At 34.8% G+C, this 24,946-nt stretch overlaps 1 protein-coding gene across 6 annotated transcripts in view; it reads left to right on the forward strand.

Moving 5' to 3' along the window:
• Adam22 (ADAM metallopeptidase domain 22) overlaps positions 1–24,946 on the forward strand; it is a 222,529-nt gene that overhangs the window by 187,269 nt on the left and 10,314 nt on the right. The window contains exons 24-31 of one of the 6 annotated variants that reach the window (XM_077796695.1): positions 196–364; positions 2,903–3,002; positions 5,987–6,077; positions 9,440–9,457; positions 18,872–18,972; positions 19,323–19,389; positions 21,739–21,849; positions 24,047–24,133. In XM_077796695.1, coding sequence (XP_077652821.1) covers positions 196–364; positions 2,903–3,002; positions 5,987–6,077; positions 9,440–9,457; positions 18,872–18,972; positions 19,323–19,389; positions 21,739–21,849; positions 24,047–24,133 — 744 coding nt within the window. Of the gene's footprint in view, positions 1–195; positions 365–2,902; positions 3,003–5,986; positions 6,078–9,439; positions 9,458–16,402; positions 16,598–18,871; positions 18,973–19,322; positions 19,390–21,738; positions 21,850–24,046; positions 24,134–24,946 lie in introns of all 6 variants that reach the window. The other 5 variants (XM_026399374.2, XM_077796696.1, XM_026399375.2 and 2 more) reach the window with 5 other exon arrangements.

Below are 24,946 nucleotides of genomic sequence, written 5' to 3' on the forward strand. Positions count from 1 at the left end.
CAATTGTTTTCTCCCTTTAGATGTTGACATGCTACTTGCTTTTATTAAATAAGTAGAAAATAGAAGAAATGATATCACTCAATTTTAAAAAAGTAGAAAATAAAAGAAGCAATATCACCAGTTTTTGAGTATATTGTCAAGATGAATGAGAATTAATAGAACCCCATTTTCTTTTTGCTCCCCATTTATTTTTAGTGGTGGGCATGTTAAGCTTGAAGAAGATGTAGACCTTGGCTATGTGGAGGATGGGACACCCTGTGGTCCTCAAATGATGTGCTTGGAACACAGGTGTCTTCCTGTGGCTTCCTTCAACTTTAGTACTTGCTTAAGTGGTAAAGAAGGCACTGTTTGTTCAGGAAATGGAGTAAGTATTCGGGATCTTTGCCATAGGGAACTATTCATTTCTTTTAGATCACAGAAACAGACATGATCATAAAATGCTTTTTCCAAAATTATGGAAACATGATTATCCATGTTTGTAGTTGGTATATGAACACGCATTTGATCATAGGCATTTGAATAATTTTTATTGTGTACTCTGAGAGAGTTTGGGAATAAGAAAGAGGATAAACTTCCTAACCAAGTTCTTATATCTTCTTTCTCATGTTAATGTGATTTCATATAGTATAATGCCATTTTTTTTTGTGCAAGTGAACTAGGAAATAAATTTTAACAAACTGGAATAGGATTTTTTTTTTTAAAAAAGGAGAATAAAAAGGAGGGACTGTGGCTACAATATTTAAGTACTGGTGTGATTTGGGCACTGACCTATCAGAACAGACCATAAATAACTGCTGTGGCTACCACTGTTAGTACCAACTGAGGAACTATAAAATAATAGGGAAACGTTTCTCATAGATGAAGAGCAAGAATGGTGTTTGGAAGACTTTATTCTGTTCTTTCAGTTATGTATCAGATAATATAGTTCCTATGTAAATAAGTTTATAGGTTAAGTATTTGCCTTCTATTAGTGCCAAAGTTTGTCATTTTTCAGCTTGGAATTTCCATGCTAACAAAAATTTTGGTTCTTTGTCTTTTAGCATGTGATATGATTTTCTTTTTATTCTTTTGCTCAGTTCTTTGCTTGGACTGATTGTATTATCCAGGTGAGGGAAAGATTATGTTTTGTAATTTTAAGTCTTCAGTCTTGGTCATTACATGTAATATCCCTGAGAGAGATGCCAAGAATTTTCTTAGGGAAGTAATGTAATCATCACTCTTTGACAAAGGATAGGAATTCCTTTGGCACATTAGAAAGGGAAGACACATAGTAAGTAGTTCTGCTGCTATAAGGGGATCTGTTAAATCATCTTTCCTTAATTATGAACAGGATTTTAGAGAAAAATACTTTTTGGAGGGGACAATGGAAAAATAATGGAATTATTTTTGATTATGCAAAATAAATTTTCATATCTTCTTTATCTTAAAATTTGGGATACAAAATGCAGAGACCAAACAGTTCTATTAACTACTGGTTTAATGAATTTTAGTAAAAGAGTGATAGACACAAATAAATCAGATGGTAAATAACATCCACATAATTTAGAACAATTATGCATAATACAGAAGTGATATATCCCAGATAACTTAGAGTAATTCCACTCTCTATGACAAAAATTAAAATGGAGTATAGTCAATATTTTTATGTACTGTATATCTTGTAATTGTGTATGTGGGCTTGCAATCAGATGGTTTAGAATCCCAGCTCTGCTTCTTACTAGCTGGGTGACATTGGGTAAACGATACAGCTTCTCTGTGGCTCGATTTCTTCCTCTATAAAATGGGAATGATAATGGTTCCTACTGTATAGGATTGTTGTGAAGAACAGTGAATTAATACTTGTAAGGAACTTAAAACAATACCCAGGACATGGTGAGTACTCAATGGGTGTCAGCTGTGCCATTTATTATAATCACTGTACACTGGTATCGCTGTCTGTTCTTGTCACTGTATCACTGGTACTGTCATATGATATGGAAACTGATGCTCAGAGATCCAGGTGACCTGGTTAAGGACCCTTGGTAAAGCAGCAGTAGTGAAACGGGGACTCGGGTCCAGGCCTTTTGACTTTAAGCCTAAATTTTTTTTATTCCTGCATAATTGTTAATCTTAGTCACACGTAGATGTGGATGTATGTTGTCTTCTGCAACATTAGATTGGATAAGGCAGAAATGTGCAGTGAAACCTGCCTCTCAGTTAAACCTACTTAGTTCTTTCCTTCTTCTCAATACATCCAGTTGATTTGAATAATAGAATCTAAGTGTAGATTCTCTTTCTGAGATGGATAAATGAAGAGATTATTTTCCTATGATTTAGTGGTTGCTGTCATTTTTATGTGAATCTTTCTACTTTGTTTGTGAGAGTTCTTAGTTCCCATGGCCCTGTGGCAGCTGCCTTCTATAATTTGGGTTGAGCTGACAGGGTTATAACCTTGTGAAGCTTTATTCTCAGACCACTGCAAAATAAATACCAGGACTTCCTGCTTCTTTGTGGTCTTTTCTTTATCTCATTCTGCTTCCTAAAAAGTTAATAATAAAATTTTGGCATAAAGAACCTTTTATGGAAGAAAAGCAAGACTTCATATTGGATAAATAACAAATAGTTGTATTTTTGCTTAGTTTTAAAATTTCTCTCGTAACAAGTTAATAAAAGTCAAAATAGGAATTTCATTGACTTTTTTTAGACGTAAAATTAAGTCTTCTGTTGACATTTATTATGCCCTTTGGGCCAGCTGTTAGTCTAAGTGAGAAATAAAATAATTATTAGTAGGAAAAAAAGTATTAATAATTTTTCAGTGTCATCATATTCTCAGCATATTATTATCAGAAGTTAATTAGAGTTTATTTTTCATGCCTTTGTACCAGAGAGTTGATACTTACTCTAGCTTGATTTTGGATTTCAGGTGTGCAGTAACGACCTGAAGTGTGTCTGTGATACGCTCTGGACAGGTGCAGACTGCAGCACTTTGTTACTTCACAATGAAGGTCCAAAGACTAGCAACGGTAGATATTTAATTTGGTGTCATTATGTCATCTTTTTGCACAAGTAAATAGAGAACTTCCCTTTGGTCATTTTTATCTAAGTTATTTTTCTTTTTTAAACTTTATTTTTATTTGTTCATTTTTATGTGGTGCTGAGGCAAGCGCACTACCACTGAGCTACAACCCCAGCCCTATTTAAGTTATTTTATGATAACTCAAAATAAATTATATATACATAATAATGAATTATACTATACAAGTGGGGTCCACCTTATGAAACTAATCATTTTTATCAAATTATAATTATTTACATGTTGAGTATTACCTTGTTTAATGACAGCCTTAACATGTCCTACTTCAGAGAAATTTTTCAAGTATTAACTGAGGCTGTCAACAAAACCTAGTATTTCTTTTAAATGAAGAAAATACTTATAGTTTAAGGGGAGAATTTTATTTGATTTTTATCTATTTTGGTACCAGGGATTAAACCCAGAGGCACCTAACCACTGAGTCACATCATCAGCCTATTTATTTATTTATTTATTTATTTATTTATTTATTTATTTATTTAGAGACAGGGTCTAGGCTAAGTTATTCAGGGCCCTTCTAAGTTGCTTAGGATGTTCTCGAACTTGTGATCCTCCTGCCTCAGACTGCCAGGTCATTGGGATTACAGGTGTGTACCACTGTGCCTGGTAAAGGGAGAATTTTATATGTACACACTTTATAAATAAGAAAAAGAAAAATTAAGAATCGATTTTTAAAATTTTATTTTTAATATTCTTTGTTATAAAATCTCACCAACCTTTAACTACACTTCTTCAACCTGAACTAGAAGTATACGTTGGCCAAGTTTCCTGAAAGCGGTTTTTGGGTCAGAAACAACAGGGAGGCACATTTCTTAAAGCTGGGGTTGCTTGGGTGGAGAAGTGGAAATTAAGTGCAGATAGTTGTAGTAACTCATACCTTAAAGGTAAATGTCTTCTTTTAAACCATTTTATTGCATATTCTTTTGCATAAAATAATGCTCAAATCCTGAAGTCCATTTGCCTCCAAAGGATGAGAAACTTAAGAAATATATTACTTCTAGTCATCTAGACAGATTGGAAATGTTAGCTAGTGTGACTTTAATAAAGAAAGTCACAGAATGATTAAGATTTTAGGATCCTCAGACTTAGCAGCAGTAAGTGGTAGTGTGGAACTTGTTTCCATACTTAATGCAGAGGTGAGGATATTTATAAGCACATGGGTTTAAGTGACTTACCAAAAGACATACCATTACTTAGAAATAATCAAGACTAGCATCTAAGTTTATTTGTCCCTATTAAAACCCTTTTATGAAAAGGAAGTGAGGACAGACAATTGAGGTCTTGGAATAAGAAAATCCCAGTGACCCGGAAGATGCACTGGCATCTGCATCCACCCCTCTTACAGAGGAGCTGTCCACTCTCCTCTGATGCCCTAGCATTGCTCTCCTGCATGACTCCTGAGGGCTCCCAGACTGGGAGACCGCTATTTTCTGCCATGGGAAATTGCAGTCTCCAGTTACCCTTGATCATTAACCTTTGCTGTCTAGAAGGATGTCTCAGGAACAGACAAGGAAAGGTCTAAGCTGCTGTGGATGAAAGCCCTGCATACAATTAAATGTGGTATAAATCATAATCAGCAGTGTGGGATCCAGGCCTTGGATGGGCCTTCCCTGCCTTTAGTCCTTTACATGGACTTACTGACTATGGGTTGGATTCACTGCCAGGATCCCTTAGGGATCACATCTCAACCTGCCTGTTGATGGGTGCTGACAATGCCATCGCTCAGTCCTGAGTTTTGTCTGCCCTGTATTCTGCTCCCCCTTCCCTTTGCCCTCCTGGTGCCACCTCCCTCTTGTGCCACAATGACACCAACATCCCCTCACTAGACCATTTTTCCCTTTGGGGTTTTCTCCCCTAGGATGACACAGCCATTGTTGTCCAACTGGGAGTGATAAACCAGTGCTTCTATCATCTGCACCCCTGAGTACTGATCATAGAAACCTGTAGATGTATTTTCTCCCTTAAGAAGCTTATATTCACTTTGAGAGACAAAATATCACACACGTAATTTAGAGCAGCAAGGGTCTTGCATTAATTGTCAAAATGGAGTAATTTAAGTAATAAAACTTCTAGAATTTCAGAGAAAGAAATAAGGGTCAAAAGGAACACTATAGGGGATGACAGCTTCTCGTTGGGGGGGTTCTTCTTCCTGCTGAGGAGGGTGTAAGTCACCTGAGAAATTAAAGTGTGGAATAATTTGTGAAGAACAAAAGACAAAGAGTCAGAAACACATTTTCAAAAGCAGAGCCCTGATAGGTTTAGTCCACATGGGAGCTGGAACTAGACAAGGCAAAATGGCTCCAGTGGTTTATTAAGGGGGTACATCAAAGGCAGGGATAAAGTTTCAAGGGTGGAATCTTGCTTTGTGATGTCTTGCAGTCAGCAGGTTGATTGGCATCTTAGCTGGTCACACCCATCTCAGGTGTTGTGTGGGACATGGCAGAGCGGAATAGGAATTCACAGTGTCTCTGGGCAGTCTTACACAGAGGAAATGACCACTAGAAGTTCCCAGACATCAGCTATTCCTATTCAATGGGCTTCGATGCACGGTAGCCCACATATAGCACATGGATGGCTCCCTACAGAACAGATTTCTTAAAATTCCTTCCTAAAGGGTACTTTGTTAGTATCATTCTTCTTCCATCTTTTAGTTTAATGACATAAGGTTTCCCAGAAAAATACATGGGAAGTACAACTGTGCAAAATGCACTTGGGCAAGAATTAAAAAGGAGCGTAAATTCGTTTTAAAAGGATTGATATGGCTTGCTGACTTATGGTTGATTTTTCTTTCCTTTGAAAAATCTTACTTTTTGTTTTAAACAAATAGTGTTCTTAATGTGATGATTACAAATCTGAAGAATGAAGTTCTGAAGGAATTTTATCTCACTGATGTTCTTTTCTTTTTTTTCCATCCAGGTGTTGCTGGCATCAATATCATAATAGGCATAATTGCCGGCACCATTTTAATGCTGGCCCTCATATTAGGAATAACTGCCTGGGGTTATAAGTAAGTGAAATGACTCAGTATTAGTACTATAAGACATACTTTGAAACACATTGATTAAATGAAAACATCTAGAAAGTTTTATCTTATTGGATAAATACGCTTGCATTGAAAAAACAGTCTGGCTCAACAATCAATGATAACCTTTGGCATAGTTAGAGGTAATAATAATTTTAGCAGTTTTTAGATTTTGAGACAATTCCCTTCTGTTCTGAAAGTACTGAATATTTTTTTTTCCAAAATCACTGAACTGAGTTAAAATCAACTTAAATTGTGTCTAATACAAAGGCTAGGTTTCTTTGTTTTTAATGACAGGGTTTCCTTTACTTAAACCATACTCAAAATCTAGGCAAGACAGTCAGTTAGAGAGAAGCACAATAATAACAGTTATCAAAGAATAGAAGCAGCAGATCTCTTAATGAGCCATTCATCTCATTAAGGTGATACCCCTTGTCCTCAGGGCCATTATGAAAGAGGCACAACTTTTTGTGATGTACATGAGTGTTTATGTGAAGAAAAGACTGTCATGATATTTGATTTGTTAAAATGAAAACTCCATGTTAAAAAAATCAAAAGCCTAATTCTTCCTTAAGTTTTATAGTTTAACTTACAACTTTTTGATTCTATACGTAAATTTTAAAAAGTTAAAAGTCATACTGCTTTTGAATATTTGATACTCTTAAACATTTTCTTAAGTAAATGCCTTTAAGCATTTATTTATATATTTAATGTGTTCAGTTTCCTCTTTAAATACTTAGGATGTGAAAAATTTCTTTAGTCTACAAAAACTAAAAATTTAAGTTTAGTAAGTTAAAACTTAAATATGGTCAACCTTTAATTCTCTTTAGTATTTAAACTTAGTCATATTCTGTCCATCTCTAATGACAATGTTCCTGTCCACCAGCCTTGGGTTTTTCTCCATTTGGAAGCCCTAGCACTTTGGCTCGGCATTCCTGCCTGGCATTATCTCATTTCACAGCATATTTTTCAGCATTAATTGAACTTGGGTCAAAAAAAATGGAAATTAGAATATTTGGAATTTTAAAGTTATGCCATATTTTTTAATAGGTTCATCTTTGTTCTGTGGGTTGATATGTATCAAACTTTCAATACCTTGCCCACAGAAAGCATTATGTAATTGCTATAATTATTATCACTTAACATGGAGATGTGTAATCAAATTAAAGGAGACACATTTGAAAGACTATATGGCAATTGCTTGTAAGCTCTAAACCTTCAAAGAGTATCTTTGAAAAGGGAGCACAGTGACTTTACGGCCAGGATAAATGTTGTATGCAGCAGGCATTAAAGACAGACAGACTCTCACAGAAGACTGTATTAACAAGTTGCCCAGACAACATACTAGAGTGTAGCGGAGTGTAGCAGGGATGACATAGTGAAGGAGCACACAGCAGAGGAGTAAGCTCTGCCCTGATTAAATCTGCATCACTTATCTCCATACCAGTTCATAGCAGATGCTTATGAGCCTTTTTTATGTGCAGGTCATTTGGTATATTGCACATTTACATTTGCACACTCTGACTTCAGCAAAACATTTTAAGTTTTAAAAGCATATGTCTGAAAAGAAAGCTTTTCATCATATGACGTCCCCTTATAATTGCAGGTGTGTAAGCTACACCTTAGGTCACACTGTTTCCTCTACCTCCCTGATGCAGGACTTGCGAAGTAATTGCCATCACAAGCATTGCTGTCTTGAAGCAGCTCAGTGGTTTCATTTGGTCACACGAAAATAGAAAGGATAATTGATAGCTCTGGAGGGTGTGATTTTCTGCCACCTACTGATGCATGTGGATATTTCATTTTTCCAATCTTGGTAGAACTTCCTGTTCAGAAAACATGAAACTTTTAACACTTTCCTTTTGCTTATAAAATTACCTGTGTCTGTTTATTGAAATAACCTGCTTTCTATTTGTTTCATTTGGGATTTTACTCTTTAAAATACACTTCTGAATACATACATTTTTCAGGTTGATTAAGGAAAAAGATAAATATTGTTCATATTACAGTATTCTCCTCATTAGTAATTTGAACCTAAATGATTAACACTTTAATGTTTCTAAATTTATGTGAATACATTTAGAAATAGAATGAGAATTTAGAAATTTTAATAGAGGAATTGAACTAATAAGTGATATTTCATGTATTCTCTTTGAAAATCAAAAGCAGATTTAGGGTCTGGGAACTCATTTTTTTCATTTCTTAGGTCTGCTTGTTAAACTTTCCACTCTTTCGTGAAGCCCTGGGTGGGGAATAGCAGGAATAGGAAATGAGAAATCCTCATCTAGAACTGTATGGCTCAAGTAATCAGCTTGAGGGAATAAAAAGCAAAACATGCTGAATGGAAAGATACCAGGCTTATATTCCCCCCATCCAAAAGTCTTCAAAATTGAAACTAATAACAAATGGGCACTTTTACCCTCTTGTGCCTGTTATGATCCTGATAATGTGGGTGGAATGGATCCACAGGTGGAGGTGCCAGGAAGGATATTCACGTTTAGACATTGTCCTTGATCTTAGAGGAAGGAGTCCCAAATAACTCAGTCTTCCATATATTCTAATTATGTCAAGAGAGAAAGTCAACAGCTCTTGAAACTCACTGGTATTGCCCTGTTACACCCTTCAGAACAATTTTTTAAGATCAGTTTATTTTATCATATGGCAAATAAACATAAGTTTATTTTAGTATTTGGTCAAATAAAAAAGAGACTAAACATGGAGCAGGTATTTCCAATGTGATACTTGAGTGAATAAGTAGTAATAACTACAAAGGTCATCCATAACAGCTGTGAATTAACTCACTCATTTGTCACACATGATGAAATCAAATGTTCTGGTGTGTATTTATGTTTTCTGATTTGAAATTCTTAGTAACAGCTATAGTTGGGGGTTTGTATTCTAACAGAAATACATTATGATTATTATTTCTATGAAAATATAATTAATTTTTGCAAGTAACTGGATTCATCAACTTTATTATTTAAATCAACACATGTGTCTGAAAACCTGTATTTAAAATAAGATTAGAATTTTACTAATCATTGGAATATTACTAATGCTCAGTGTAGTACAATTGATGTTGTAGAAAGTTACTCTTTAAAGATCATTTATTTGTTTAAAAATGACAAATTATCTGACAAAAATGTCACCAGTCTTTTGGTGTGACCTTTCCTAATGATAAAGTGGAATTTTTTTGTGTATTCCCCGTTTTAACTCTGCAATTTAGAATCTTCTAGCAAAGTCCTTTCAATTAATGCCAGAGCTTTTATGATGAGTGCTCTGTTAATGTGCTTCCATAGGTAACTAATTCTTGTGTTTTTCCCCTTTCTCTTCTTGTTCATGAAAAGAAACTATCGAGAACAGAGGTATGTGATTAGATTAATCTGAACATGTAACTGAAAGGTTTAACCCCTGATTCATATCACTGGAATTCATACATGCAATTATAAATCAAATTCACTTTATTTTTATTCTACATTGATCTTGATTTTTCATGATATTGAAATAGTTTTAATTGTGTTATTTTTATTATTATATATGTACAGAAATTGAATTTTTCCATCAAAAACAAACTTCCTTCATGTTAAGTTGTCATGTTTGTTTACATTAGTTTATTGGCTTTTCTTTATGTTTATGACACTCTTATTGCCTAATACTATCTGAGGAAATTTATTTTTCTTTGTTACTGTTGTTATATTAATAACTTTCATTCATAAGTGATCATTTATTTGGCTACACTGTAGCTACCAGGGGAATGTTCTGGCACTTGGTGAAAATGTTATTTGTGCATGAGAAAAAAACAATTTACTCTGATTAGGTGATCACATAGGTAGTTAAAGAAGGAATTTGCATAGTTGGAATCTCTGATTGTCTCCTATACTTTTTTTATTAAATAAAAATTCCCACAGAGAAAATTATTCAACATAACTTTATAATCCATCTTTGGCAACCATATAAAAAGACATACAAGGAAATTTTGTTGTTCTGTAAGAATTGTTAATTTTATATAAATTGCCACATAGTGCTGGGGCATACCATTCACTTTTCACATTTAAAAAGTTACTAATACTATTAACTATGGATAGAAAAATTAAAATGTCCTGGAAATTAATAACTCAGACCAGGTCTTGTGTATCATACAGTATTTAGTTCTGCATTCAGGGTATTTGTGCAAATTGCTACCTACTTATCTTTTTCCATAGTTCTATTACTTGCCTGAGGCAGGTTAAGAATAAGATGTAATAAATGCGGTGATACTTTTCCAGGCTCTAACCACAACTTTCATTTTTTTTCACAAATTGAAAAATTAAACTTTATTTTTCTGTATGTTTCTGTTTAAATCTAAAACCGCTGAAGACTTTAGCCATAAATATCTGTAGACTATCTGTAATTCTAAGATATCCACAAGGTACCAGTTAGCATAGGTTTAGGAAATATTGACCTTGCCCTGGAGTAACTAACACATCATTAATAAAAAATGTGAAACTGAGACAAAATTGACTAAATTTTGGAAACAAGTAGATTTCTTTGTGACTTGTTTTAAACTCTTTAAAAAATATTTTTAGTTGTAGATGGACACAATACCATTTATTTATTTATTTATTTTTATGTGGTGCTAAGGATCAAACCCAATGCCTCACATGTGCTAGGCAAATGCTCTGACACTGAGCTTCAGCCCTAGTCCCCTATTTTGAACTCTCGTGTCCATACGCACTTGAGAAAGAGCCATTTAGGTTTTTAATTGGGTTGAAATTGATTTAGTCATATCAGAAATCTAAGGTTGGTAGCTTTCTTCTGTGGAAGACAGACTTTGGTTGATATGACAGAGAATTTATGTTTGAGCTCCATTTCCAGAGGAACTAAAGCAATAATGTAATTTAATACTGCTGGATATATAAAAAAGAAAGCAAAATGACTCAATTATATAACATAAGCAAAGCCAAAAGAGTACCCTTAAGTTTTGTTGTCCCTAAGAATGCTATCCAGAATAAGGAAATTGCCCACACTTTACAAAAATGCTTTGTTTAAAACTATGCACCAATTTTTTAATTCTAACTCAACATATGCGTGGATACAGTTTAAAGCATTTTCACACTATGAATCTCCTGTATTTGACTAATAAGTTTTCACATCTTCTAGTGTTACTACGTCGTCATTTCATTGATGACTATTCTTTTGGAATATTTTCAAATGACTACTCCTTTGGAATCTAGTACGTTTTGAGAGTTGTCACAACTACAGTGGGTATTTGTTTTATATATTTGATATATTTCACCTAAAGCTTTTTTTTTTTCATCCTTGTCCATAGCTAATGAATGTTAGACTTGTACAATAATTCTCAAAATGGAGATTAACAGTGAATGGACTTAAATCAGGAAGTTGTGAATATATAGGTATCTTTTGAAGGATTTTTCTTTCTGAAGATATGTTAGGTTGTTTTTGTTTTGTTTTGTTTCATTTGTTTGTTTTTCAAGTGCCAGGAATTGAACTCAGGGCCTCATACATGCTGGGCAAGTGCTGAACTATGGTGCTACACTTCTATCCCTGACAATACATGTAATAATGGAGAAGGGGTCAGGCCAACAGAACAAAGCATGCATTAGGAAATTTTTAGTCTTGTACAATTATTTGTAGTCATTCAAATAAATATCTGTGAGTTCCAAAGGATGACAAGAAGTAGAATTAAGAATTTTGGGTTGTCATTGTCGTAAATTAAGTTTTTCCTGTGATGGGAGGAGCAGTTGACAAGGAATTAGGAATCTAGTATGAGATATTGAGAAATCACAAGTTTCCACAACTCTATACTCAAAAAGAGTTCTTTGTAATCTTTAAAGCATTATGGTAAAGAGAAGTTATTTGTATGTGGTTTCTAAAGACTTTGTGTTTCTCTGATCTTCAAATAAAAGAGGTGGATGTTGTTCTCAAAGAGGAATGTAGCTGTCCTCAATCTGAATGAGGCCCACCCCTACCAGCTGAGCTGGTAAAGGAGTTGGTGAACATGAAGGTTTGCTTTGACACCAAAATCAAGATCTAATAAGTATGGAGTGTCTCAACATTTTCTTATTTAAAAAAGTCAAATGATACATAACTTTCAATTCATTTGAGGAGACAGGCAAGTAATTCTGTAATTGAATGTGACAACCTGATAATTTTCCCTCCTGAGAATGTGTCCTCAAGGTTTTAAGTATATTAAGGATTGTGTTATCTGTTTACTTGCAAGTTGACAAAAAAGATGAGAAGCAAGCCTATTTTCTTTCTTTTTGTTCACAAATTGCTTACTTAAAAAAATAGAAGCCCTGTTCTGGGACCAGTGGAGGCAGAACCCCACACATGTACAATCAGTTGAAACCTGTCAGTGTCACCTTATGAAGCATATATCCATGGAACCAAGGAGCCATGCAGAAGCTCCTTTATCCTTTTTCTTTAAATTTCCAGGGGGAAAAAAAAACACTCTACACTTTTCACTTGATGTCATTATTTGTATCATAGTATAATAGCTTTAGGATTTAGCAGTTGTGACAAGAATTATAAGTAGGTTTTAGTTTTCAGGCCTGTTTGCAAATAGAGTAAGAAATAATAAGCGAACTTAGATTTATAAAACATCCCTATTCAGCTGAAATCCTTTTCTTTTCTGAAATTAACATACATTACTATGATTAATGAAAAATAGAATATAACAAATCATCTTTCTGATCTGTGGTTTTATCTTAAGCAGTCTACTCTTTTCCACCCCCATTTCTTTCTTTTTTTTATTTCTTTTTCTTTTTCTCTCTCATGTTTTAGGCACTTTGTTTTCTGCTTGTGGACTTCCTATCTTTTTTTCCAAACCTTTCTTGGTTTCTTTTAATATTATTTCAGTGATATTTATACATCTGTTAATATACTATTTTAGAAAATATTGGTATACCTTGAACAATACTTCTTAAAATAGTAAATTAACAATTTCAATAAGAGAAAGATTGAGACTTATTTAAATTTTTTTCTTTCATGTTCAGTAAGCATAAGTATTGTCAAAATTAATATTAAAGATCAATGGATGCTTTTAGGAAAGATCAGACTTCTCTTATAACAGGATCAACAATTTGCTTAAAGACTTTCGGGGTGATCCCAGAAGTCTCTTTGAATGTTTAAATTTATAGTGATCACATAGCTAGATGATTTATGAATATAAACATGTTATCTTCTAAAATAGAATAAGAACAAGAAAACAATAACAATGAATACTGTAGTCCTAGAAATAAATAATAATTAACAGTTTGTATGAATCAGCTCCTCCAAAGTCATTAAGTTATAGGGATTGTTCCTTGTGTTAGAGAATAGGATTACCTTCAAAGAATGTTATCGAATGAGATGCATCAATTCAAAGCACAAATTGGTATGAAAATGTGTAGAGAGGAAAAAAAGACAATCTGTAATTAGTGTAGGAAGGGATGACCTTTGAGGAAAAAGAACTTAATTACATAGCATTCATTTTGGTTATTATTTACCAAAAAATCAAGTACATGTCTAAAATGTTTGCATATAATATGAGAAATATGAGGTGATTTTTCCTGTTATAAAACCACTAGCCAGGCCATCGACCAAGGTAATCACTTTCAAATTCAGATTTGAGGGAACATGAAAAACACTCAAAATGTAGGAAGAAATCTGCAAAAATTATTAATAAAGAATTAGGGGGAAAAGTTCAGTTTAAAATTTTTAAGGGCATTATTTAATTGATTTTTTATGATGTTTCATAACAAGTGATGCAAGATTATTTTATTGACCCTGGGGACCTAATATTCTCTACTTCCTCTAAAACAAGAAGAAATAGTTTTTTAAAAATGCATAATGAATATTTTTAAAAGATAAATTTATGGACAGTGAAGAATATTAAATATTATTCTTAAGAGTTTTTTTTTTTTTTTAATTCAAAACCTACCACAGGAAAAAAGTATGAAAACAAGTTGCATCCATTCCTTGTGGAATTTTCAGGAGAATGTGGAAAATTAGTTTCTGTATGTTGGAGACTTTATAGGGAACATAGATAAGAATCAAATCTTGCTGGATTGTTAAAGGAGGTGGTGCCCCAGAAGTACATTAAATTGAAACTCCCTTTCAGTTCCTTGACTGAAGCCCATAGCTTTTATGTTTACCATTTAGGATGTTTGTGCACTGTGTAAAAAGTGACCGTGACCACAGAGAGGTTACCTTGAAGAGGTGGTAAAACATTCTCAGTCTAAGACAAAACAGAACTAGGTTCCAATGTGGGAGGTAGTCCATCTGCACATGCAGTATCAGAATGCCAGGGTAAATACCTGAAAGCCAAAAATCTGTGAAGAAAAGGTCATTTGGGGAAAGAAAGTAAAAAGAAAGGTTCGGTGTGGTTCTGAGCTCTTATATAATAGCTTGTTTTTGTTTAATTTGAATTTGTTGAGGCACATCTCATTGCCTTCCTAGGATCATCATTAAAGGTAATAGGGACAGAAGGACTATATTGGCCATCAATATTGTTATTGGACATATGATGCTGACATTCTGTAGTAATCTTTTTAACATACTTATATAATACAATAGGGAAGTTTCTTCCTTGAGACAAAATATGGAACTCTGATTTTATTAAGGGCATTTTGTTTTTCAAGTATTGAAGGAGTATGTTCCTAATGTGGGATAAAACAGAAAATATGAATAGAGATCAAAGATCTCTTACAAAGGAAAATATATTGTTTGTTGTTACTATGAACACTGTAAGTATCAAGGCTTATATATTTTCCCTATAAAATTATTTTTTCATAATAACCAGGAAAAAGAAAAGGTAACTGTCATGAGCTGAAGTCACTTATAGAATTAAAAAAACATATTTTGGAGGAAACTGTATGAAAAAATTATGGGTAGAATCGATATTATAAACTAGTTATTGAGAATTCCTTTTTTAAATTAAAATATAGAGAAGTAGCTTAAACCATACAAGTTAAAGTACATACTTTTTATTTCCATTGAAAACTTTTTGAGATTTGTAGAGATGTGTTCACATAGCATTGACATAATATGACATGGGATGTACAGTCATCAGAAAACAAATGGTGAAATATTTTGTATATTTACAACAATTTGGGAATCAATATAGACAAGCAGACATCTGAAAGTGGCATTTGGGGGTTGATATTTAGCATCAGTAAGTAACCAAGCTTATCGTAGTAACTAAGGAGAAACCAAACATGAAAAAGGAATTAGCAAATTTATGCTATTGTTGGAGATTTGTTTATTTAAGTGTAGCTCTGTTTAAAATTCTTAGTCCAGTGCTAGTTTGTGCCACCTTCAGTGATAGCGCTGGATGAACTGAGTCAGGTTTGGGTGCAAGTGGTCTATTTGGGCGACACACACTGGCAGGTGATGGGATTGGCACTGTGAGAGAGTTGACTGTGGGGGCGGTGGGGCTATATAAAGTTTCTATCTGGTTCACTTAGAAGAGGTAATAAAAATCTGTACCAATTTTAGTTTGTTCAAAGAGAGATGAATGGGGTTAATACCTGTGCAGATTAAACAGCTGTTCTTGTTCTCCTACCACAGTGGAGATGGAGGATTGCCACCCACTGTCCTACAGATGTCCTTCCATAGTCTCCACAGAAATTCAGTTAACTGTTCAACCCTTTCTTCCTCCTATTAAATGATCTTCCTTCACATATTCAAGTGTACAATTATAAAATTACCTTTTTGATTCAACTTTGAATCTTCTTTTAATTTTTTTTCCTTTTTTTATTTTAAATGAACAATGGAGCTCCACATGGAACATTAAACTCTAATGAGAATTTATCTGGATTCAATTATAAAATAGCTTAGAAATTAATCAGTTCTTTTAAAATTAAATTAAGATTACGTTCATTTTGTTATGTTTAGAAATCATGAATAGTTTATTCATCATGGTGCAAAAAAACCCCTCAAAACCCAATTGCTTTGACTGGGTAAGAACTGTTCTACTATGTGTGCTTCAACATCAATTTTTTAAAATTGATACTCAGCTAACATCTCTGAGTATAATGAAGTTACAGCAAAAAAACAAACAAACAACAAAACTCATCCTCCCATGTTTTCCCTCTCAAAGCAACGCTTTATTCATCCAACCTATAAAGACTTCAGTGAGTGCATTTCTGACTTCAACAGTTAGAACGACTTTAATTTGTCACATTTATTAATAATCTTATGTGTTGTTATAGATTTGATTCATGTAGATCATTATCCCTACCTCTCTTTTTCCTAAAATAAGATTTGTATATGTCTGTGTTCATGTGTGTGTCTTGTTTTCTGACTCTGAAATGTTTATTATGCCTTAGACAGTTACCCCAGGGAGATTATGTAAAAAAGCCTGGAGATGGCGACTCTTTTTATAGCGACATTCCTCCTGGAGTCAGCACAAACTCAGCATCTAGTTCTAAGAAGAGGTCTGCTTTTCTGTCGCATTTTCAGATTTCTACCTGTTCCATCACACATTATTCCATTAGTCAGAACATTTCATTATTTTGCAGCAGGTTTGATTACTTCTTCCTTCTTTCTTGAATGTTAAAAATTAGTATCCTTTGTTCTTTGATTACTCTGCTTCAAAATGCCATATGCTCAAAACCACTTGTCCTATAAATCAGGCCACAAAATTGAAACAAAAAACAAAATAAAATAAACAATAATTCTAAATCTGTTTGGAAACCTCAGGGTCTTTCAGTCTTGCTCTTATATAGCTTAAGAAACTATGCATAGTACTTAATAATTTTAAATGGTGAGCTTTATGTCATGTTTGGTAGTCAAAGAAAAAGGTTACTGTCATGCTTCAATAAAAGCAGTTAACATAAATTGGTAATATAAGTGCTGCATTGACTATTTTTTAATTTTATATATATCAAAGCTAAGCTCGCTGTGAAACAAAGATTGCTTCTTTGTGAATCATGTATTGAATATTATAATTTTGCCTTTTTTTGGAATGATTATTTGCAGACTTTTATAACTTACACCTTAGTTGACAAATTAATTTAAGTATGCTTAATAATTGCCTGATTTTTATAATAATAGAGGTGGGATTTATCTATTATTTCTGTCTTGAACTCTGATGATATATTCTTATTCTAGCATCTTTAGGTGTATGACACCACTTAAAATTCTGCATGCTTTAAAATTGCTTGAAAATAAATGTGTAGAAGAAACAAATAGTTGGAATGTTGTAGGTAATGAGACATACCACATTGAAGGAAGCTAAAATATTCTTGTAGAAGAATTTCTTTAACTAAAGAAATGGAAGTAGGGGGAAGGAAAAACGTTTTGGTAGCCCGACTCGTGACTTCGGGCACATTTGTTGCTTTGCAGTGTGAGGGTGAAACATCTAGTTTATTGAGAGGAATCTGATCTCTTCTGGTATTCTAGGGAGAGTGAATAATCTGTAAAACTTCTGCAGTAGTGCTCAGTCTTTATCAACATTGATCAGAAAGGTGAATAGAAGGAATTGGTGAATTCTATGTAGGAACTCTATGCGAAGGATAGTTTTCACTTAGATATCAGAATTCAATGCAAAAGATGAAATGCTACATTTTGACCCGCAGAAGGGTGTTTTAAAATTTTTAGTGTTTTAATTTATTGAGGGATTGATGGCTAAGAAAAGAAGATGACAAAGATTTACTTGAATTCTCTCATTATATAAGTATTTTCTTGGTCAAATGCAAAACTTTATATAATATAGAAAAAAAATAGAGAAATCAGTGGGTTCCAGAAGGATTTCTGTTGTCCTTTCTTACAAAATATGAGTCATTCTCTAAGAAGCAAATCATGTTGAAAAAGTTCCAGCCTACAGCATTGATGTGTACCAGTTGTGCTGAGTTCCATGTTTTCACTCATCAGCAGAAGACTCCCTTTAAAGTAGATATTATTAGCAACTAACCAGAGTGAAATATGAAAAATATTTTTAAGTATAGTACTATTTTATCAAATACCTAAAAAAGAGCTTGGAATATTCATTTGAATTGTTAGAAATTTTTCAGTGGGTTACTATTTTTAACCAGTTAAAAATACATCCAACTGTTAGGCATTTAAGTATATGTAATTTGTCAAAATTCTTTTGTTATGTGGTACAAGGTAGGTGTATAAATTTTGCTTCTTGTAGCTAATTCATTTAAAGATGGTAGGACACAATTAGCAGAAGGGCTGAATGGTACATGGGCTTTGTGAGAAAGAGTTCCATGGTAAACATCTGATTTCAGTTCAGTTATCAAACAACTAACTGAAATGTACTACACATCTTTGGAATATATTTGGGGAGAAAAATGCCAAATCCAGAAAACTAAATATTACTTTGATAAAGGTTAACTAGGTTCAGTTAAGCAAATCTTAATGTAATCTCTTGGAAGTCCATGTTCCCATAATATTGGAATGGAATCCATTGCTTTACAATTAAGAAACATCTATGGTGGGACCCCATTATAAATGCTGCTGCTGGGGTTATGTAACTGAAATACACAGCAAATTTGCCATTTGTGGTTGCTGTGTTCTGGGGCAGGTAAATTGGCTTGTATTATGTCCTGATACTTTTCATGTATAGACTATTGTAATGGGGTTCCATTGTATTTGACTTTTCTTAAATTGAATGTTGTGTATTTCTGCCTTTTTCATGAAGACTTTCATGTTCTCGTCATTCTTTCATTTCAGATTTTTTTCTTGATTTATTTTATTTGATGCACAGTAATGCTAAGAAGTTTTGCTTACTAATTTCAAAAAAGTTAATTTGCTTACATTTTTGAACAATATGTAAATATTTTCAATTTCAGGTCAAATGGGCTCTCTCATTCTTGGAGTGAAAGGATTCCAGACACAAAACATATTTCAGATATCTGTGAAAATGGGCGACCTCGAAGTAACTCTTGGCAAGGTATAAGGGTAACATTCTGAATTCATCTGTAGATCCAGCCCAAGTTTTGTATTCTGTGCTCCCTGGATGTAAAGATATGTTATTTCCTGTAAGCTCTTTAGCTCTTCTCCCAACAGAGAGGAAACATATTTGGAATGAGAGTCTAGTTTTGTTTTCCATGGATGGGAAATGACGGGATTTGTTAGCACCAATGTACTGGATACATTGGGAAGGCTGTAGAGTGTGCAGCGCCCCCTGCCTTCTAGGGTGGTGCTGATTTTGAATTATACCCATTTGAAATACTGTATAATGAGTGATGGAACAATCATTTATTATTTGGAAATCTAGCTATAAACCTTTTTTTTTTTCAGGTAATGTGGGTGACAACAGAAAGAAAATCAGAGGCAAAAGATTTAGACCTCGATCTAATTCAACTGAGTAAGTCTGAACCTCTAATGGAAAAAGGCACTGCAAGGTCCTGGGCAATTAGTGTCAAATGTTAATTAAGCTGATCATCAAAGAACAGTAAACCATGCTTCTGGTCTTGGTTTTGTCTTTAAATTCTTTTTGCCCTTTAAAAATTAACCATGGCTTTTCTCTTTTACATAGGCATCTCCGCAACTGTGCCCATACCAATATTCACTGCTAGTGGGGGGCTCGCCCTCACTGTGAGCCTTTCCCTCCAGTCACCTGCCATGTGGTGTCTTGGTTCCCTTTGAAGGGAATTTTGATAACATTCCTTTCTTCTCATCACCTGGGGTCCAGCCATTTCAGAGGGTCACCCTTCCTCTCCCCAATACTCACACAGCCCTGGAAGCATCAGGGGAAAACTCCCACCAAACTAGAGCATGATGGTGCTCAGGTCTGAAACCACCGCTCCGAGGTCTTCATGGCTGCAATCTAAGCATTCTCTCAGACTAATGGAATCAGTTTCCCTTTTAAATTTTCCTTCTGAGGACATTTAAAAGGGCATTTACCTAAACTTGCACTTTAACTGAATCATTGTCACTAAATGCAACATTATTCATTTTAAATGATAGCCACAATTTTTTTTTTTTAGTGCAGGTGGGGTTGGAAATATATTTATTTGAATCTGTTATAATGAAGTAAACACCATGCACTTTTTTTCTTTGTTTTTTTCCACTTAAGAAATTACAATCAAAACAAAGCTTCCTTAAACCTTTATCTCCCTTCATGGAATGAGATGCACTTTTAGTAACCTTTTGGACCCACCTTGCTACTTGGTTTTAATTACTTGTGCTTTTTAAAGCCACCCAAGTTTTTCCACTAATTTTTCACTGTAGTGGTAGTTATTATCCCCAGGAACTCTACTGCTTCTTCATGCCTTAATATTTTAAAAGTCTGAATAGCAGGTGTTTGTTAACTGCTCATCAGAAACTTATGTTAGCTTTTTCCATCGTATACCCTAGCTTTTTCAGTCCAGGAATAATAACATTGCCCTGAAATTTGGACCTTCTACCTGAATTATATTGTCTTGTAAGTGACTTATCCAAGTTTACTGGAGGATCCTTAACCTTAGAAGCAATAGACAATTTCAGATGATACCATTGCATGGTCCAGAATGGCATCATAGAACTCCATCATAAGTAACTAATCTGTTAGAGTTTATCTTATGCATTCCCAAAGCACTTGGATGCTTTAGGGCTCATTGTGGATAAACTCTTCTTGGAATGTTATTTGATTTGTTTTGCATGAGGTCACCTGGTAAGAGCTCCTTAGCTTTTCAGTTGCTTATAAGAGTACAGATAAAACTGTAAAATGTTCTATAGAACTTCCTCTGTATATTACTTAGTGTTTAATAATATTTCCTATAACAAGGTTTCAATAACTCCCTAGTGGGGACAAAAAAAAGTTCCATAGTATGTTAAAGCTATGAGTGTAGCACCCAAAGAACATTTGGTGTTTAACAATGTTTATACAGTATTTCCTAGAGCAATCATTTATTTTTTAAAATTTTGGGCAAAATTTGCACCCACAACATGAGATAAAAACTATAATACTACTGATAGTATTTTCAGGAAATCTTGATACAAGATAAGTCAGTTATAATATTGAATAAAATGTCATAATAGAACCATAGTTAGGGAGAAATATTAAGTATTCCTTCAGATTTTTCAGCATTTTCTGCTGTGGTTTCATGACTGATGCTAGTTAAATGGAGCCAAGTTTGTAATGCTGATCACAATTCTCATATATCTTCTTGTATGGGAATTCTCTCTATATATATACACACACACATTTATATACTTCTTTAGAAATTAGGGTTCCTGGGCTGGGGATATAGCTCAGTGGTAGAGTGCTTATTTAGCATGTATAAGGACCTGGGTTTGATCCCTAACATCATAAAAAGATAAAAAGGAATCTTGATACATAGCCTCTCAAGAATAAACCTGGCAAATTTTTTATGTGTTCCATATACAACTAATCCCATTTGCTTCAGATATAGTAATGCCATATGTGTGACCATAAGTGCAGGAGAATGACCACAGGAAAACATCTTTTGTTTTATTTTTTTATATCAGCGGTATTTTAGGTCCATTATTTCAACATTCCCTTAAGTACCTTATCATCCCAAAAGATGATGAAAAATTGGGACAGAAATTAGAACATGCATCACAAATACATGCTGTGCTCATTAACAAAATAAAATATCCTCATTTGTTATTTTATTTTCCCACTCAAACCTCTTGCATCTTCCTCACTGTTGTACATGATGTGACATTTTTTTTTGGCTTAGACTTTGTATTATATATTGTGTTTTTACAGGAGGGAGCCCCAAGCACCTGAGCCTGGGCACTCCCTCGCCCAGACAGTCCCATCCCAAGGCATAAGCCCAGGGGGCTCTGACAGCCCCCAGACAGGGAGTCTGGATCACAGGTCAGTCTCACCTGCCCCTTTACTCTGGGCTGCCACTTAGTCTCCCTCCAAGCCCCTTCCTTGGCTGAGAACAGGGTCATTTGATCTTTGGCCGAGCCCCCATGTCTGCTCAGAGGTGCTCCTGGTCCAGCCAGCAGCAGCTAAATTTCCTCTGCCCTTTCATCCTGGAGAATGTACTGAGCTCTCCTATCCCGTCTGATGCATTTTTTTTTTTTTTTTTTTTGCATGTTGCGCTACAAGCCAAGTCAAAGCACGTAGGCAGGTTTATTGCAGTTTGATAAAATCCCATCACTGCAGCCACCATGACCTAGAGATGTTAGGAAGCCCACTATGAAGGCACTTTAATGGGCAGGTCCCCAGAAGGACCAAACAATTTGGAGTTCTCTTCAGTGGCTCTGGTGACGTGATCACAGCCTTCTGAAATGCTCCCTGAAACAGAGGACAGTGTCCATCAACTGCAAGACCAGCCATGTGATTGTAGCTTTCATGGAACCATCATGGTACCAGCCCTTTGAGTTTCTAAGGTTGTCAGTGAAAGGAACAAATGTCTCCTCCAGAAGTGGCCGTCTGCCTGTGGGAGACTCAGTTTGCTGTGGGGCTATGTTTCACCTGATGACAGCTGCATGGGCTTTTTCTACAGTTTTCCCCAGGCCAGAGCATTCACAAGCCTTCATCAGTGGCTGCACTTGCTTTTTGACTTTTTCTTTTGGTTCAGAGTCTCAGTGTTAATCTTTATGCAAGTTTTCATTGGCTATCTCTGCGAAAAGTGCAAGTTGGCAATGGTTGTGGCTAAAGGAAAAATTAGTGTGAGTTGCTCCTGAGTCCAGAGACCTTATCTTAGCAAAAATGGTCTTATGAATCTAAAAAAGCTGCAAAGCCCTTCTTTCAGGAGGGCATCACGATGCTCTTTTGTAGAGTACCTTGGTTATGGCTAAAAATGAAAGAAAGGGCTATGGAAAAATAATCTAATTTTTTAATGTAACTGTGGAAATGTGATTTGGATCTAAATATATTTACAAACAGCTCAAGAACTAAATGTGGAGGAAAGAAGCAAATGTTAAATACAAACAATGTGTTTTTTAATTTCTTCTTTTTCGTTTCCACGTAATTTAAATTTTACAAAGCTTGGATCTTCATTGCCTATCATATCTCTAAAAGTCATTTTTTAAAAGTGAAAACCCAGTCAAACCCTCAAATTCTATCAATACTGAATTTATTAAATTTATATTATTTTACGAGGGCAAATTCTAAGGGGATGTGCTTTTGCTTGGCCCCCAGGGTAAAAATAAAAGGAAACTCTAGGCCAAAATACAACTACAGCTCTGACATTGCTGCCCTTATTGTTTGCATAATCATTCTGATACAGTAATTGCCATATCCATCAGGGAAATTCTCACTAAGGTCATCATTATTCTCTGACAGTCATTCACACAGTGTACCATCAGACATTCAGAAGGCAGCTCTGAGGGACATTTCCTTCATGGCACCATGAACACTTCAATCTGGAATGCACTGAGGAGAAAGGAACATGTGGCCACAATTAAATTACTAAACCCAGCTTCAATATCATGGAGGCCTGTTTGGACCCACTTTGTGGGGCTCCGGGAGCAGAAGAGGATGGGACCTTTTTGGCTCTTTACAGTGCTGACTGGGGGGGTCCTATCTGTTGATTCCAGCTTGGGATATACTTCAGGGACTAAGACAATGGCCATATAAAAGCCTTCTTCTCATGTTGTAATGAGAACTTTGCTCTTTTAAATTGTTTTGGGGGTTTTATATGCTCAAATGCCAGGTTAAAATTGCAGCTGCCTGAATATTTTCAAAAAGCACCTTTATTATTTGAAAACCAAGCTGCTGCATGAGAGGTGGCCTGGGCAAAGCCACTTTGGAGGTGGGTGAATGGGGCTGCTGACAGTGCCGTGATTGAAAGTGAGTTTCTGATTTACTTTGGGAAGCCACTGGAAAAAGCTTTCCCAGAATTGTCAAGTACGTTCTCGAATGCCCTGAGCCTGTTGTAGCTGAGATTATTCTCATGCCATTGTATAAACTGCCTCATAACCACCCAGCATCTGTCCTGGTTTATTTGCCATAGTCACTTGCATATGGAGGGTGAAGACCACTTGCTAAGCTTGTGCTGTGTATTTTCAGATTTTCTATCTTGTTCTGCTTTCTTTGTTCCTTCCATTGCTTTCTGCAGGTATTTAAATCCATGGTTCAAAAGAGACTATAATGTAGCTAAGTGGGTAGAAGATGTGAATAAAAACACTGAAGGACCGTACTTTAGGTATTTTATAAATTAATTTTATATCCTTTTCAAACTCTCCCAGCACATACAAATACTGTAGTGTGACTGGTTCTCTATCTTGTATCTCCTAATACAAGTTCCTAGAGATGGAAAAGGGTCCTTGTTTATTTGCTGCCGTTTGGAAGGGTTGCCATTTAGTGCATGTCCCTATCACCATCTTGAGCTTTTAGTAGCTTTCTCTTCATTTTACGCTGTGTAGTGTTCTATGGGCATGAAACATACTTTCCACTAATAAAGAAGCACTATTAACCTCAACAATTTAATTTCCAGAACCTAGCAGTTTCTTAATGCATTTTTTTTTCTACTTACTGCCTAAGAGGGCACAGTACATACAAAAACTCAAGGAAAAAACACACAAAGACGCTAAACAAAATGTAGTGGATTTCACTTGAAGAAGAAACAATGATTTGATCTACCTTGAAAAATCATTGAGATAATATGGACCACATGAGAGCACGTGGAATGAGTTTAGGTTTTCTTTGTTCATTTCAACCATTTGCTACCAGAGAAGGCATGTGCTGAGAAGAGTGTTTTATGGATTCTCAAGAAAGCACCTAAGAAATTTTTTATGTAAATCAAAATGTTGTCTGACACATCAGATAGAACAGAAAGCAGAGAGGAAACATGTTCTTGACTCACAAAAGAGAAGAACATTCCTCCATTTTAGAAACTGTTGAATTTATTCAACTTGTTACAGCTCTGTGTAACATTAGAGATCAGAGAAAATTTCCAAGAGCTCTTAATGGATTTTTTCTTTTTTGCTCTTTAGAATATCAAAATGGTTTCCTAAAG

Source organism: Urocitellus parryii, chromosome 3, assembly GCF_045843805.1.
Source record: "Urocitellus parryii isolate mUroPar1 chromosome 3, mUroPar1.hap1, whole genome shotgun sequence".
In the NCBI taxonomy this organism is placed as follows: Eukaryota; Metazoa; Chordata; class Mammalia; order Rodentia; family Sciuridae; genus Urocitellus; species Urocitellus parryii.